The following is a 16,616-nucleotide window of genomic DNA, read 5'->3' as shown; positions in this document are numbered from 1 at the left end:
AAACCTGTGTTGACGGCTCATATAGAATTACAATTATACTGGGTCCGGCAGTCAAACCTGACGGTTTTTGATATTGGATAAATTAAAAAGCTGTTGAGATATATTTATATATTTTTTTATTGTAAAGAGGAGAATTGGAAATTACATTTAGTATTAAAAAAAATTGAAAAATAGCTTACGGCGCAAAAATTACGTCATTTAAATGTTGACCACCATTTTCTGTACACTGTACGAGTCTCTTGGAAAAGTTCGTCATGACTCTCTCCAACGTTTGCCGCGGGATCTCACGAAGTTCTCGCCGAATATTCTCCTTCAGTTGATCCAAATTTCTTGGCTTGTCAACATACACTCTTCCCTTGAGATACCCCCACAGATAAAAGTCACAAGGGGACAAGTCGGGAGAACGTGCTGGCCATTCAATGTCACCCCTGAGCGAGATCAGCTTGCCTGGGAAAAATCCTCTGAGTTGAGCCATGGAGGCCCGCGAGGTATGGGCAGTAGCTCCGTCCTGCTGAAACCATACCCTCCTGAGAGGTATGCGGTGGCGACGTAACTCAGGAATGAGAAAGTCACGGATCATGGCAACATAACGCTCTGAGTTCACTGTCACTGTATGGCCACCCTCTTCAAAAAAATAAGGCCCTATAACTGTTGACCCACACACTGCAGCCCAGACAGTTACTTTTTCACAGTGAAGAGGCCGCTGATGAAGTTCCCGTGGGTTATTTGGGGCCCAATAACGGAAATTTTGTTTATTAACACATCCATTAAGGTGGAAATGAGCTTCGTCTGAAGTCAAAACAATGATTCCAGGGTCTTCCTCAATCTTTCTTAACATGGTTTCAGCAAAATTCAACCTTCTACCAAAATCTCCTGCTTGTAACTCTTGAACAATAGCAATCTTGTAAGGGTGGAAGCTCAAGTCGTCATGAAGAATACGTCTCACAGACCGGTCGGAGATCCGAAGAGCTTGGGCGTGACGAATGGCAGAGCGACGAGGGCTCCGTTCAAAAGCATGTCGAACAGCCTCAACGTTAGCAGGAGTTCTTACCGTTCGAGGTGATCCTCCTCTCCTTCTTGTGGTTCCAAACGCAGTGTTCTGAAAGTTCCGAACCCACAGAAGAATTGTGTTTCGTGACGGGATCGCACCACGAGGGGGAATGTTAAACCGTATACGGAAACTCCTTTGTGTTAGAATCACAGAATCATTATTTCTAAAAAACGTCTCGACTACAAACGCACGATGTTCAGCGGTCCAACGCTCCATTGTTACTGAACTAATGAACTTCCACTCAAGGTGAACAAGATGGCGCCCATCCCCACCCGCCCAGTCGCCCCCACCACCACCTATCCCACTTAAAAACCGTCAGGTTTGACTGCCGGACCCAGTAGATTTACAATCCATCTTTTCTATAAGAAACATATGAACTCTTCCAGTAACATCTGACAGCTTCAGACTTAACGTTCGTACATGTGCACAAACTTTTTTAAGGAATAATCCATTAGTAGACGATAGATACATGCAGGAATACATTCAACATGTTACCATTTCAAAACGGTCTGAACCGGAATACTGGATGAATCAATCAAAAGTTAGTGAAATTATCATTATAATATTACTGTTAGAAAACAATTGAAATGAATATTTGAATTTTCATTTCATTTTGTTTTGTTACATATCTATTTTTATATTGGACATAATTTCTCAAAAGGTCATGACAAAATGAAAATTCACCAAAGCTTAACATTTTTATACTAAAAATAATTTCTATGATAATGAATGAATAATTAATCACATTTCCATCATAAAAAAACTAGGAAATTTCACAAACATTTTTTTGGAAATTAACTGACCACTACAGTAAGTGTGGCCAGTGTGTAATTAATAACTTAGCCTGCAGCGCGTCACAATAAATAAATTTGGAAAAAACACATACATGTTATTATCATTCTATCTTAATATATTTCTTAAATGTCAAGTGTCATTTATATCAAACAGTCATTTATTAGTTTCCTTGCAGAATGAGATGAATTTTGTAATTTTGACCATAATTCGTAGAATATGATGAGAATTATCCATTATTGAGGCCTGAGAGTTGGAAAATCGTGTTCAGCGACCGAAAATACATAAGATAGCGTTCCTGATATACATAATTTGAATGCGTAGACAAGTAGGAGCGATGTGATAGGCAGGCCGCTTCACGCATTAATCATAGGGGTGGGCTACGCCGCAGCGTAACAGTGCTACTTATCCCCCTCCCACCACCGTATCTATGACCGTAACCCCTGAACTATATATATCATGGATTCAAGAAGAAACGGCCTACAATGTTCATTGGGAACCTTTTCCTCTAAGTCGACTAACGATTCAAATATTCCAGAAATAGAAAAAGTCCATAATAAAAAAATACATTTTTCCAGATATTTTATTTTTGTACGGGAAAGCTATGCGGTTTATCGTAGAAATGTAGGGGACCATATTGAAAGCCATATGATATGTAGATAATATTCAGAAAAAAGTCAAAGCTGTACTATGAATAGTAACTGCAGGACAGGCGATTTTAGCGATTATAAGCGTTTTTTACAACTTACCCCCCTCCCCACAATCTTTAGACCACCCTGGGACGTGACGACATCGAGTTTCATATACACTAAAGACCCCTTAACAATGATCCGAAGTCAAATTCTCTGCCTCTCTCATGTATGCTCAATGTAAGTCAGCGCCTGGACTAAGTCTGAGCTGTCTTGCTACCAAGCATTATGGTTATGCAACACATGTAATTAATGAATCATTTAGATCAGTTTTCCTAATGAGCAACTATTACTTATCATCCTTTGATGATAGTCACATTCTTCAGTCAGCGAATATTTATTGATAATTATTATAATAGGTCTGCTATCACATAAGGTTCCAGAGATCTTCTAGAATTGGCGTCGTAAGTAATAAAGAATTTCGAAATCATAAATTGGTGCACACCAATATTCATGCTAAGCGTTTTGTGACTCAATTATGGAAATAATAGTTGAGTTTCATTATTCTTGATTGGATAATATGGTTACTGTATACCAGTCACCGACTATCTTTTTAATTTCTTTCTTGGTATTCTACAGTATCTTCAAAAGAGTGGCGGTAAGACTTGACAAATATCAGTTGTCTAGACTCTTCATGGTCCATTGTTATAAAATTACTCATGCATTTATCACTGAGCTAGAGCTGTGGCTAGAACCCTATTATATTTGCGAGCCGGACGGCATTCAATTTCTGCAAATTTATTTATTCTTTATAGGGATCATAGTATCACTGTTGGACACCCAAGTAGCATTTCATATAAGAATCACTATCAACGTGGAGCATATGTTGGTGTATCCAACAGCTTCACAAGGTCTATTTTCATTTTTTAATCAATATATTGTAATTTTATTTGATAAGAACAAACTTTTCTATTCTGTGATACAAAGTTCACGTATGTTGAGACCATTTGAAATTGTATTCATTAGCTCATCTACTGCCAGATGGCAGGAGAGTTTCCATAATTTTATAATATCCATTACTCATCAATTTATCGCTAAGGCACTGGATAGTTAGCCAGTCAGTGTGAACTCAGCTCTCGTATTGCTAGCACTCCCTGTCGAGGCTTTAAGATTCAGGAAATTCGTCCTGAATCTGCCTAAATATTCGTGTCGTTTAATATTATAGGAGATTCGGCCTATATATTTTATACTCGTGTAAATAAGTTGCATTTTCGTTTTACGTGAAAAGTTACTCACGTTTCGTATCAGTGAAAAGTGAATGCCAGAACTCAATTTTTAATTTTGTTTTTATCAATAGTCAAGTCATAGTGTTATATATCCAGTCAGTAAACTTCATCTCAGAACGGGAAAACAGCAAGGAACCAGCTTTAATAGTCGTACATTCAGTTGCATCATTTCACCTATCTTTTCCTCTCATCTATATCCTATCCAACTGTCCACCTTTCACCTCAAATATAAGTAGGGGAACAATTCGATTCGCGACATGTTGGATTTGGGATTTGGTGAGTACATTTTCTGATTCTCTATGTTCTTTGTATGTGGTTTTCCTGAATGGATATATTATTCAACTCAAAGAATCGATTCGTTTTATACAGTCCACTTCAGAGCATTTGAAACTTGTAGCTTAAAATATTCAAATTTAAAGTACCTACCAGTATTCACGTACCACTTAAGATGAAAGTCAAATCGAATCGGTCTTCTATTGTGAACTATCATAGTTCTTAGGCCTAATACTTTCAGTATCAGCATTGAACTATACAACTAAACTCAATCTATTCCTAATTTAGGCAAACCTTCACACGAGTTACCTGCTATTATAATAATAGAAGTAGTTAAGCTGCACCAACAGTGGATATGTTTATGCACGATATTCTGTCATTCTGCCATACATGAATTTACAAGTAGAAACTTATCAATACAATTTTATTATACCATGTGGATAAAATAGCACAATGCTGAGATGAACAAACTCCCCAGTCTTTCAACCTTCCTCCCCAACAGTTGAAAATTTCCAAATTCTGTACAATAATAATTATTATTTAAAATAGTCACTTTCGTTAAATAATCAATCTATTTATCTGATCTCTCTAATAATCTTTGTTATTTGTAATCAAACAACCGTATTTTCATAATATATGGTTTCATACAAATCGAGTTATTTTCAGCTAATTAGAAAAATTTAATGAAGTTGTGATCATGAACAAAGTGAACCTGGTTATATTTGGGTCAGCTTCTCAACTGTAGGTAAGTGATCAAAGCCAAAGTAATTGGATGTTCATGCTTCCCTACGAAGTGGAATATCATATTGGCAGCTGTGAGCTTTGACAAGTTTCATCGCCACTGTTCACATTATCACCACCTCGCTCAACAAACATGCATTCTGATTCTCTTCCTGAAATAATCCAATTGAAAGTTTGCTCTCCGGAAAGGATTTAGAGCCTCTTCCAATGCCCACCTCAGCTTTCAATGTCAAAACCACACATGGAAAGATAATTAGAAACCTTGAAAGCATTAATGGAGTTGAAAATTAATAACTCAATCATTGAGAAAAAAATTAAACCCAGATCTTCTGTGTTAATGATGGAATAATATTATAGATTCATTCGAATAATCATGTTCACACCAAAAAATCTCTAATTATGGCTGTTAGGAGAATAACGGTTATTTATAGCAGATACCATGCTACACAACAAGATGTTGAATTTTCATGATGTATTGGAAATACATTCTAGGGTGCCAGAGAAAAACAATATAAGTCACAAAATGGTCAAAACACATTAAGTCCATACTCAAACTGACAAAATCAAGATCTATCATTTGGTCATAGTGATATAAGTCAATCTTGCTTATCAATGGAGCTATGAGGTTTTCTCGAAACAGTATAAGTAGAAAGCTCTGTTATGTGACAGGGAAAAAGTAGACAAGTCAATCTTGTACTATATTGACTTTGTCATCATCAGCTGTGAGTTGGGGAAAAAGCAGACAAGTCAAGTTATACTCCTGTAACCCATGTGTATTTGGGTCGTCTGCTGGGGAAAAAGAATAAAAGTCAAAATATGTAATGCTTTTAATCTTCATATTGAATAAAATATTAAATAGATAAATAAATTATTTTAATTTTTATACGAAAATAACATAATGGCGAATTAAGCTTTCATTCATTGTTATACTACTTTTCATCTACTGTACAATGTTACTGAAACAGCTGTTTCCTGTCTTTGACAACCTAACCAACCTAGCCTAACTCAACCTATCCTAACATGAAACAAAGAAAGACTTTCTTTGTTTCATGTATCCTAACTTAAACTAACCCTTACCAACTCAACTTAAACTAAACCTAACCAAACCTAAACCCTACCAAACCTAAATTGACCCTAACCTAACAAGATGGAACTGCCCATATGGGTCTCCTCACCAATAAATAGCCATACACTTTTATTATTCAATTCCATGCACTCTATTTGTCTCCTATAAAGTTTGATTTTTTTCTCTCCTGGATTAAGTCATCCAAGTTTAGATTTTTTCTCTCCTTTTAAGTCATTTTGAAACTGATAATTTTGATTGAATGTATCTTTGGTCTATCTCAACAGTTAATATCAGGAATTGTTTTGATTCATCTTCTTTATTAATAGCAATTTTCTGTGGATATGATCAATAAGTCCACATATTTTTCTACTTTTCTTGAGTATAGCCCATTGTGAAATTATTCATTCTTGTTCTCAGGGACTTCTGGAAATGGCAGTGATTCTGATGCTCTTCCCAATCTCAACAAGGGGAGTCATACCACTAGAAGAATGGATGAAATTTGGATTACCAAGAATGAAAATGATGGTGAGCTTCATTTTTTCAATTCTTCAATTTCAATGATACTCTCATAATGCCTTGTTGGTGAGATGGTTTTTATTGATACCAGGGAATTATTATAACTGGCTATATCACAAGTTTACTGTTATTGAGTTCTTCTCATTTGATAACTCAAATGCATCAGTGTTAAAATATGATTTCAAATCAGCTTATGTTCAGATAATCATTATTTTGGAGTTTGTTATTTCAGCCCAGTCATCATTACAAGTTAATAAATAAATACAAGTTCAATATTCTGTGATTATGTTTAATTTTCTGAATTCTACAATCTAATAATGGCGATGAGGATGGGATAAAAGCTGTATATTGCTTGCATTAGTCCAGAAAGCATGTTGTATGGACTCATTTTAACTACCTTGTAAGTCTGGTATAGTCCTTAGATCATATTAATTACCTTCTGCTCTCACTCTCAGGTGCTAAATTATTAATAATAATTCTATCATATTTTGTTCACAGGAGAATCTGAATATGGCAGTCACTCTGAGGCTTCATCTGATTTGACTGAGGAACAGATTGCTGCAGCTAAAGAATTGGAAGATATTTTGAATGAACAAGAAAATTCGCAAAATACCAGCTTGATTGAAGCATCAGAAAATTCTACTTTCAACAATATCAGTGCTTGTGATGATCTCGAGGTGAGCAATGCAATTTCTCCATTTGATGATTCTGACAATGATAAGGATTATGTCCCAGACTCTGATCAGTGTTCTGGTGAAGATGAAAACATAGTCATTAAGAGAAGGAGACTCCTGTCATCTCCTTTTAAGAACGATGCTACCAATAATCCTGGTCCTTCAATCACACATGTTGGATTAAGTTTGGACAATACCATGAATAGGAGTGAAAGCGAATCAGATAATAGTGATGTGTTTATGGTATCATCTGGGCCATCAGGAAGGAAAAATGAAAGAAGAACAGTAGAAAGAAACATCATTAAAAGAAACAGAAATGGTGTACATAGTCGTAAAAATAAACAGGAAAGAAAAGAAAAACGAAACCTGGGGAAAGAATATACTACTAGTTAAGGGAAATTAGTACAGGCTAGAGTTCCTAAACCACTAAAACAATGTAGAATGAAATGCAAGGACATTCTAGAAGTAACAGTATCCACTGGTGATAAAAGTGTGAAAGAAGAAATTTTCAATTCCTATTGGTCTTTAGGTGACCATGACAAATGGGTAGCTTATGTTGCTAGTCTAGTAGATTCTGAATCACTATCAGTTACTAGGAAACGAACGGATGATCCTTCCAAGGAAAAGTATAGGATGGTAACACATAGATATCATTTCCAGATCAATGGTAATAGAGTACGTGTGTGCAGAGGCTGCTTCACAAAAACACTTGATGAATCACCAATGTTTATCACATTGGCTGTTACTAATCGGTCAACAAGTGTTTCAGGCATAACTGAAGCAGATAACAGGGGTAGAACAGCTCCAGCAAATAAACATTCACTTGAAAAATTAAATGATGTACAAGTGCACATAAATTCATACCCTTTGTATGAATCACACTACACTCGCCGAGAAAGTACAAGAAAATATTTGCCTTCATTTTTGAATCTTACAATAATGTACAACTCATACTGTGAAGGGAGAGTGGATCCTGTCTCACGAAATGTTTATGAGAATCAATTCCATAGAATGAATATATCCTTTAAAAATCCCAAAGTGGATACCTGCCATAAATGTGATGTCCTTCAGACCCAAAAACAAATTGAAACTAATATGCTCAAAGCAAAATCCATTGCCGAAGAAATAGACGACACCATGAGGAAGCTGATATAGCTTATCTTGAAAAAGATAAGGACAAAAATGCTGCTAAAGGGGATGACACAAAAAGATGCTATATGTTGCAAAAGTTTACTACAAAAAAACCCTAAGTACTGAGGAGCCATTCATGACTTTCAGTTTCCTTCGGAGAGGAATATGTGCGGAAACAACGAGACTGGACCCTAAAAAATGCTATGATAAAACTCAACCAATATCCAGTGAGAAAAAGAAAGATCTCATGGATCTATTGGAGCTCATTCCACCATACCTGCATCATTTCTACAATGAGTTGAAGTCTTCAAAGTCAGTCCCTAACATTCTTCCTGACATTGAAGAATTTGTTGAATAGACAATGAAGTTAATATAATTATAAGTAGTTGATTCTGATTCTTGAATAATGTTAATGATAAGTTTTGTGACTATAGTAATATTTTTTTGTTAGTTTAAGAATTCAGTAGTTTCTTCCATTTGATATTTTCAACAAAACTGATGTTAGAACTTAAGTACATGCAGCATATACAATAATACATTAGTTGAATTTTTATGGTTAATATTCTAAAAATTTGTTAGTGGAAAATGTAACTTTTCATTCATGACATTTGAATTTACCTTGTAACAGATGATAGAGACATTCAAAAACATTAATTTACTTTCAACCTTGGAATGTAACTTATTTATTACGTTTTATTTATTTTCCAATGCTTATGTTGATAATTTATGTGATTGTAGTATAGAATTGTTTTTAATTTTTAGAGTATTATATTCATATCACATTTGGATCGGCTCTAGCCAATATTCCAACATAACTGATCACTAACATATTTATGTTAGTGATCCTAATAGTATAAGTCATTATATTTGAATGATCCTTATAACATAGATCATGTAATTTCCCAAAGAAGTCGAATTACTACACCAACAATGAATACATTATTTTCTTGTGAGAAAAACAAATATTCAAGCATTTGAAACATTGACATTTCAATTATTTGTATAATAAATTAGTTTTTTTCACTTCCTGAAAAATTTGTTTTTTTGACTTATATTGTTTTTCCCTGGCACCCTAGCATTTATCTCAATATCAGGTTTCCGATGTATTTTGTTATGTTTTAAGTCTCCTATGTCATTTGATGTCAGAAAATATCATGCCTATTGAAATGATCATTACTTCCAAGAACTGTGTTATCTCAGTTCTAAAGATTATGGTGAAGCTTAATATTTTGAACCTCACTGTCAAACTGTTTCAAGTGAGTTAAACGTTCATCTCGAATAAATTTTATTGTTAATAGTATGTAGCTATTTGATACTTAACATATCCAATTGGGTGGTAAAATGTCTTCTCTAATGAAAATGTTTCATGTGTGTATTATGCTTGAGAATGTAATCCTTGACTAAGATGGTAAAGGCCCCTGAATTGTAACAGAAGAGGCTCTAGAGGGTATTTAGATTGAGGAGAGGTGAATATTCCTTCTTTTTGAAATTATGCATTGAAGGAGGTGTTTGATGATTGAAAGCTATTTGGAAGCAAAGAAAAATCGAGAGATACCGATAAGGCGTACGTCACGAAAACAGTACTGGCCATAAGAATAGATTTATCATCGAGAAATTAACCTACTAATTAATTCTTTCTATTAGATTTGAAACTGAACTTAGGCACTGACCTAGTTCTTAGTTATTAGAATAGTTTTATAGTTTTATATGTCAATTTTAACATTTTTAAGGCCATATAAATGTTCACTCTTCATATTACTGATTTGCTATGAGGAGTAAAATTTGGAGTAAAGCTTGGAACACTCTATCCTTATTATGTGAGTCTACTTTCTAAAATGTGAGCATGAGAAGATAAAGTTTGTGGGTTACCATTTATTTTTATGTAGGGAGCTTGCGATCCCTTGCGCTAAGATGGCTTTCAACAGATGTGACAACCAAGTTATCGTGATGAAATGACTCACTTATTCTCTCTATAATCCTCTAATTGGAATCAATTATATACTAGAACCAGCAGGGCACCCGTGCTTCGCTACGGGAATTAAAATATAATATTATTTTTGTGAAACATTTATAATCTAAATTCTATCAAAATTGTTATAATAGTTTTTGAGATTAGGCCACAACTTGGCATGAGAATTATTGAGTCAAATCATTCGAATAGTAAATTAATTGATGTGTTGGAAGTGTTTTGTAGAATATAAGTCCGATTGCAGGAAATTTTGTAGAATATTGGGCGGGGCTTGAAAGTCAACCTAGACTTTATTCATTGGCGATTAATATTCCCCGTTGACAGTTATCAAATTAGCAGTGATCATTTTATTTTTTATTTTGCTTGATGCAATGGAAGAATTAATTCCAAATGATGTTGATTCGGAATTTGATGACTCTGGTATACATGGATCTCTTACTTATTCTGGAATTTTTGGCATAGCCTCTCGCTTACTTTTCGTTTCACTTATCCAAAAGTGTAAAAGCAGCCAATCCAATGATTCTTTCTTACATGGATGACCATTCATACATAAGAGTCTATTCATAATAGTTAGTATAACATTTTTTGTAGCTGATTTTCCATGTCCTATACTTTACTATCATAAATATTAAAGTGAGATCAATTTAATGTGAATTTGCATAAATCTGAATAGAGTTTATTCAATCACTTTGTTTATTAACTACCATTATATGGTTCCTTTCTTCGATCTAAACTCGAACCGAATGATTAGGGGAGAAAATTTAGATGTAAGCTAACATGTAACTCAATTTAATTTCTATCTAAATTGACAACTTTATTTTTTACTTGTGATCTATCATTATCAATAGATTTGTCATTTGTCATGTAATGTGACATCATGAAAGGAAATAGGAGCAGCTGATAGAATATCATGTTTCTTCGATTTAGTTTTTAGCTGATTCTGAAAAATATCAGACCCATTAGCACAAAAGCCTGTTCAATTTCAATCAGGATTAAATTTCATGAGAATTAATCAGAGCAGGGTTTTTTTTAATAGAAGGCTTCTCTGATTGGTTCTCGCGGTATTTAGTCCGGATTATGAATTAACAGACTGTGCAACTGGCTCTCCAAAGGCCATGGCTGCGTACAAACATGGATCAACAGGAGAACCAATACAACAAGAGCTGAAGAAATTAGTCGCATTTCTATCATCTCACAATGAACATTAAATTAAACTACCATATGTTTGGAAAGATCGATTTTTAATTTCTTTTGCTATCATCCGATCACTTTCTGAACCTATTCTTCCAGATGTTCCATGAATACTGCAATGTTATAAAATAAGGTCACCAAATTTGGTAACTCAACTACAGCTATTTTCATTTGCTCACACACTCTTAAGGTGCGTACAGATTTACGCGCCGCGAACATGAACAATTCATTTTTAATCAGCTGATGCAAAGGCTTTTTATATCTGTATCTTACCGTTTCTGTAAAAATACAGATATAGTCAGCTGATCAAAATTGAATTGCTCATGTTCGCGGCGCGTAAATCTGTACGCACCTTAAGAGTGTGTGAGCCAATAAAAAAAATCATAATAGCTGTAGTTGTGTGTGTGTGTGTGTGTGTGTGTGTGTGTGTGTGTGTGTGTGTGGGTGTGGGTGTGTGGAACTTAAGGTCCCTACAGTATAAGGATCCGACACGATCAATTTCGATCAAATGCATTTCAAGATGGCGGCTGGAATGGCGAAAATGTAGTCAAAAACAGGGTTTGTCCCATATCTGTAAAAATTCAGGAGCTCCGCCTCTCTATGCAAAGTTTGATTTAAGATTCCCAGTTATCAAGCTTCAGATAAAATTTAAACAAAAAAATTGAGTGGAAAAAATTGAGCATGAAAATCACTACAATTAATGTTCAGTAACATTTCCACCTTAAATTGAAAATAAGCACGAACTTCGAGAAAATGTGATTATCCAATTGCAATCTGTTGGCAACTGTTGATTATATTAAATGATTCACTATGAAGAGATAGCAGACCTCGTATGTCTCCAGCGTTATTGTCCTGTCACCAGCTGGCTCGGATTTTTGTTGTTAAGTAGACTTGAGATGCGCGTCTAGGTGATCAATTTTCATAACGGCAAGGAATGTTGTGTGACTGCGCCACACCCGATTTTTTCTGATCAGCTGCTACTTGAGGGACCAATAATCCTTTCTCAAGGAACGTCAGCGAATCTTCCCAGAGTTGAGACCTGTTCCAAAATAATGTTTTTTGTCGCAAACACACTATATTCCTGATTTAATCAAAATCGTTAGAGCTGTTTTCGAGATCCGTCCGACATACATAGGCTACATATCCACAAACACACATATTCAAACAGGAATATTGCTTTCTTAGTTTAATTGACTTCATGATTGTGATTCCATTCAATAATATTTTTATTATTTATTTTTTCACATAATAATGACAGCTGGCATCAGAAGTAAAAATTAATGTCAAACATGATTGAAATTGAAACAGTAGCGATCATCAACATTATTATCTTCATCTGATCTAAAGCAACCAAATTATAGTAAGTAGCGATCATCAACATCATTATCTTCATCTGATCTAAAGTAATCAAATTATAGTAAGATTCACATCAATGTGTCAGCATTGTTTGAATGGGGAGCATTGATGCTATTAATGAGGAATACTGACAGTCAACGAACTGTTATGCATATTCTCCAATATTTTTTTCGAAAGCTACCTTCTTATTTCTCAATGTTTGAGAATCTCAATGTTGAACAATCAATGTTCGAGAATGATTGATTCATGGGAAAAGCGCCTTACTTCTATGGAAGATTTTTTACATTAGGAAAAGAAACAACAGCTATTTGGCCGTTCTAATAAATAGCCCCTTTTTCTCGCCCAAGTTAAATTTTGGCCGAATTTCCTCATTCTTCGCCAACAGAGTCCACAACGTACACTTCTAAAGTTTTAAAAATGCCCTCCATATAAATATCATACTGAATTATTGAAATTTCATCGAAATTGTTTAAGCAGTTTTCATGATCTGTCGGATATACTAACAAAATTAGTCTTGATAGAATAGGATCAATTGATAGAAGCAGCTCTATAAAAGTCATAAAAGTTTGTTTTATGAAAAATAAAAATTATCTATACTCCAAGGTATAGCTCCTATTGAAGCAGCAGTGCCCAATCAATTTGTTCTCGATAAATGCATTTTAATTAGTTCTTTAACTTGGAGCCAACCTAATGAATTCATCTCAACTTGATGCCAACCTGGCAAAATTATCAATTTAGTTGCCAGTTAACAACTGTTTCGAAGAGGTACTCTTTCTAGATTATCTCTTCTCTTCTCTTCTCTTCTCTTATACTTATAAAAGGCTAAGCCCCTACAGACTGAAATCACACCACAGCCCAAACTACTGAGCCTAAAAACTTGAAATTCTGCACGATTGTTTATGGTAGCCTGGAAACATCCACTAAGAAAGGATTTTCAGAAATTTGCCCCCCTGAGGGAGCTGGGGCCCCCCCAAAATGTTGTAATTTTTAACCGCTCATTGCACAGCAAAGTCATGAGGAACGTCAGGAGAGGGCATTTTTCGAAAATTTTGATGTAAAATCACACTACAGCTCAAACTAATTGTCCCACAGACTTGAAACTTTGCAAAAATATTCTTCAAACATGCTAGACGCGCACTAAGAACGGATTTTGAGATATTTTGCCTCTAAGGGTTTCAAAGGATGAAAAAGGATCCTATTTAGTAAGGTTATGAACATGGTAAGGTGAATGCCATATTATGGAACTGATATAATTGACACATGATATTCTAACATATTATGTTGTAATCATTGGAAAGCTTAAAATAATTTTATCAATCAGCTGATCGAATTTAATTTTCTGTGGATCGAAAGCGCGAGCTTATTGCCACGTGTTTGCTCCATTGTTGTATGCTTATGCTTGGCCTTCTATCAGCTGTATATGGAGTCTCATACATTCCGACTAGAATACTGAGCACAGAGCTTTTCTTTGGTTAGGAGTTTGTTGATAATTCTTTTTTCAAATTTAAATTTTATTGAAAACAGAAAAAAAACATTGAAAAATTTCTTGATAGACAACAAGATTACAAAAACAAGATGGCAAACATAAACCTACATTTATTTGTTGCACGGCCAGAAAAAGACAAACTTGAGTACTATTAGCCGTGAGTTCATTCAATATAACTTATATTTTTGTGTAGATATTTTGTGAACAAAAAGTACGAGTTGATGAGAGATGTGAGTAATTTTTTATATTTGATCTAAATGGTTATTCATATTGTGGTAGTCTGGGTCACTTCAATCAAAGTTTTTCATTTTGTAGCTAATAAATTTCATACGTATTGATTGTCCATAATGTATCCAGTGTCCATAATGGAAGTGATTTAACTACTCAAAATTATTGGCTTACTGGTCCTTCATAGAATTTATAGTATAGTATATTTATATTTCCTGGTGATTGAGCCTGTCTTTTTTCAGCGTTGACTATTAATAATAAAGCTTTATTTACAACTAGCTTACCTGGCGAACTTCGTACCGCCAAAAAGTCAATGTATCTCATGTCACACTTTACTTTATTTGGTGAATCATGAAATTTATCTGACAATCAATATTTTCATTTACATCTGAATACGGACTTCCTATGTGCTTAGTCATGCAGCATTCATTATTCCCAAAACATATTCTTCTCAATCAATTGGTAGTAATATCTGAAAGTAAAGTGTTGAATTAAAAAAAATTAGATGGGATAAATCAGTGTTTCAAAGATGAATTCAATGTTTTCAGTTGTTGATCGTCAATAGATGGTCCAGGAAATATGCGATGTACGATGAATCACACAGAATTACATATTCTTTCCATCTTACATTTTAGGATGAATATAAGCTAAGCTAAATTAAAAAAAAAAATGGAAATTATTCTGCCATTAATGAATGCAATATGAACAACTCTCTTCCATCAGATGAATAATTTTTTCCAACATTTTCCGTTTACTCAATGATAGGGGAGTGATAATTATTTGTATAGGTCTTCTAAGGAACCATTATCTACAGCTGGTACCAATCAACTACACTTCAACTCCAAACTACCGTTGTAATACCAGTAGCCTACACAATTTATCATAGGGTGACGTCTTTATTACAGCTGGTAACTTTAGATGCTGAAGCATATTATCTCAATATGATCTTGATTCTTGAATCATGATCATCTTTCCGTTCTCCGGAAGCCGCTAGGCCGACAATTTCGAAATCATAGGTCTGTGAAAAATGGATTAATAAATAATCATTATTAGCCACCCTATTAAAATTTCTGGTCAGAAACAATCCCCAATATTCACACAACATATTCCCAAAGTTTCATGCCGTTATGTCAAATATTTTTCAAGTCATAGGGAACAAACACACAAACAGACATTCATTTTTATAAATATCTATACATAGAAGATAGAATTCATTACGTCAAGTTTTCAAATTATCAAGTTTGAAAGTAGATCCTTGCGAAGCACGGGTTCCTGCTAGTAGTTCTATAGTTACATATGATATGGACAATTCTATTATAATAAGAGATTGGGAGAAGAAGAATATACATGCTAAAAGACGAACTTTAAACCCTTAAAAGCCACCCTTAGAGTTGAAATATCGCCAAAAGATCTCTCAGTGAGCACCTAGGACGTATAAGGAAGCTATATTCCAAGTTTTGTTGCCATCCAACCAGTAGTTTTCCAAAAATCGTGATCAGTGAGTGAGTGAGTCAGTGAGATAAGAATATTTCATAAGTATAGATTAATCAGGAAAGATTTACCTTGTTGCTGACTGAAGAGATGCTGTTAGAAGCCTAACAAAAACCCGAATCTTGAGACTTTTAATATTAATTAGTTCATAGCACTTAGTTCATAGTGCTAGACTAGTTCATAGTGCTAGCACTTAGTGCATAGTGCATAGACTTTTAATATTAGTTCATAGCAATTAGTTCATAGTAACTCATTCACATTTATATCGTAATGACACTCATTCCACATTAAGTTTGAAAAACTGAATTAACATTAAATCAAGTTAGTATATTTAGATTTTTAGAGCATAACAAAGCGCGAACGGCTGATGCTTGAGTCAGATCGAAAGAGAACTTGTCAAGTCTGGATCGTTCAAAAAACCTCGATTCCAAAACTAAACTTGATAACAGAAATGTTCATATTATTCTAGAAGAAGAATTATTGATTGATAAACGAAGAAGCTCCAATTTCAAATATACTATTGATTTTATTACTGTTCAAAACCAACTATTTTGCAATAATTAATTTGATGTTGGATTCCATAATTGAACTGCTTTACAGAATAAGGTACTCATAATATTACAAAGTTCAACATATTGTTCCAAGTTCTAAAAAAACTATTTTAATAATTTCTGCATTATACATTATGTTGAGTAATATTTCAAATCATCATATAATACATCCCAATTCTTGATTA

At 34.3% G+C, this 16,616-nt stretch overlaps 2 protein-coding genes across 3 annotated transcripts in view; both read left to right on the top strand.

The window, feature by feature from the left end:
- Positions 1–16,616, top strand: part of LOC111051707 — a 514,958-nt gene that overhangs the window by 58,930 nt on the left and 439,412 nt on the right. The window lies entirely within an intron of this gene.
- LOC120352592 lies at positions 6,156–7,421 on the top strand. Its single transcript, XM_039433735.1, has 2 exons — positions 6,156–6,363; positions 6,853–7,421. Exons 1-2 carry the CDS (start codon positions 6,327–6,329, stop codon positions 7,419–7,421), a joined length of 606 nt encoding a protein of 201 aa, XP_039289669.1. The 5' UTR covers positions 6,156–6,326.

This window comes from Nilaparvata lugens, chromosome 1 (genome assembly GCF_014356525.2).
Source record: "Nilaparvata lugens isolate BPH chromosome 1, ASM1435652v1, whole genome shotgun sequence".
Lineage (NCBI taxonomy): Eukaryota > Metazoa > Arthropoda > Insecta > Hemiptera > Delphacidae > Nilaparvata > Nilaparvata lugens.
The sequence above is the reverse complement of the archived record's forward strand: the minus strand, read 5'-3'. Positions and strand labels throughout refer to the sequence as shown.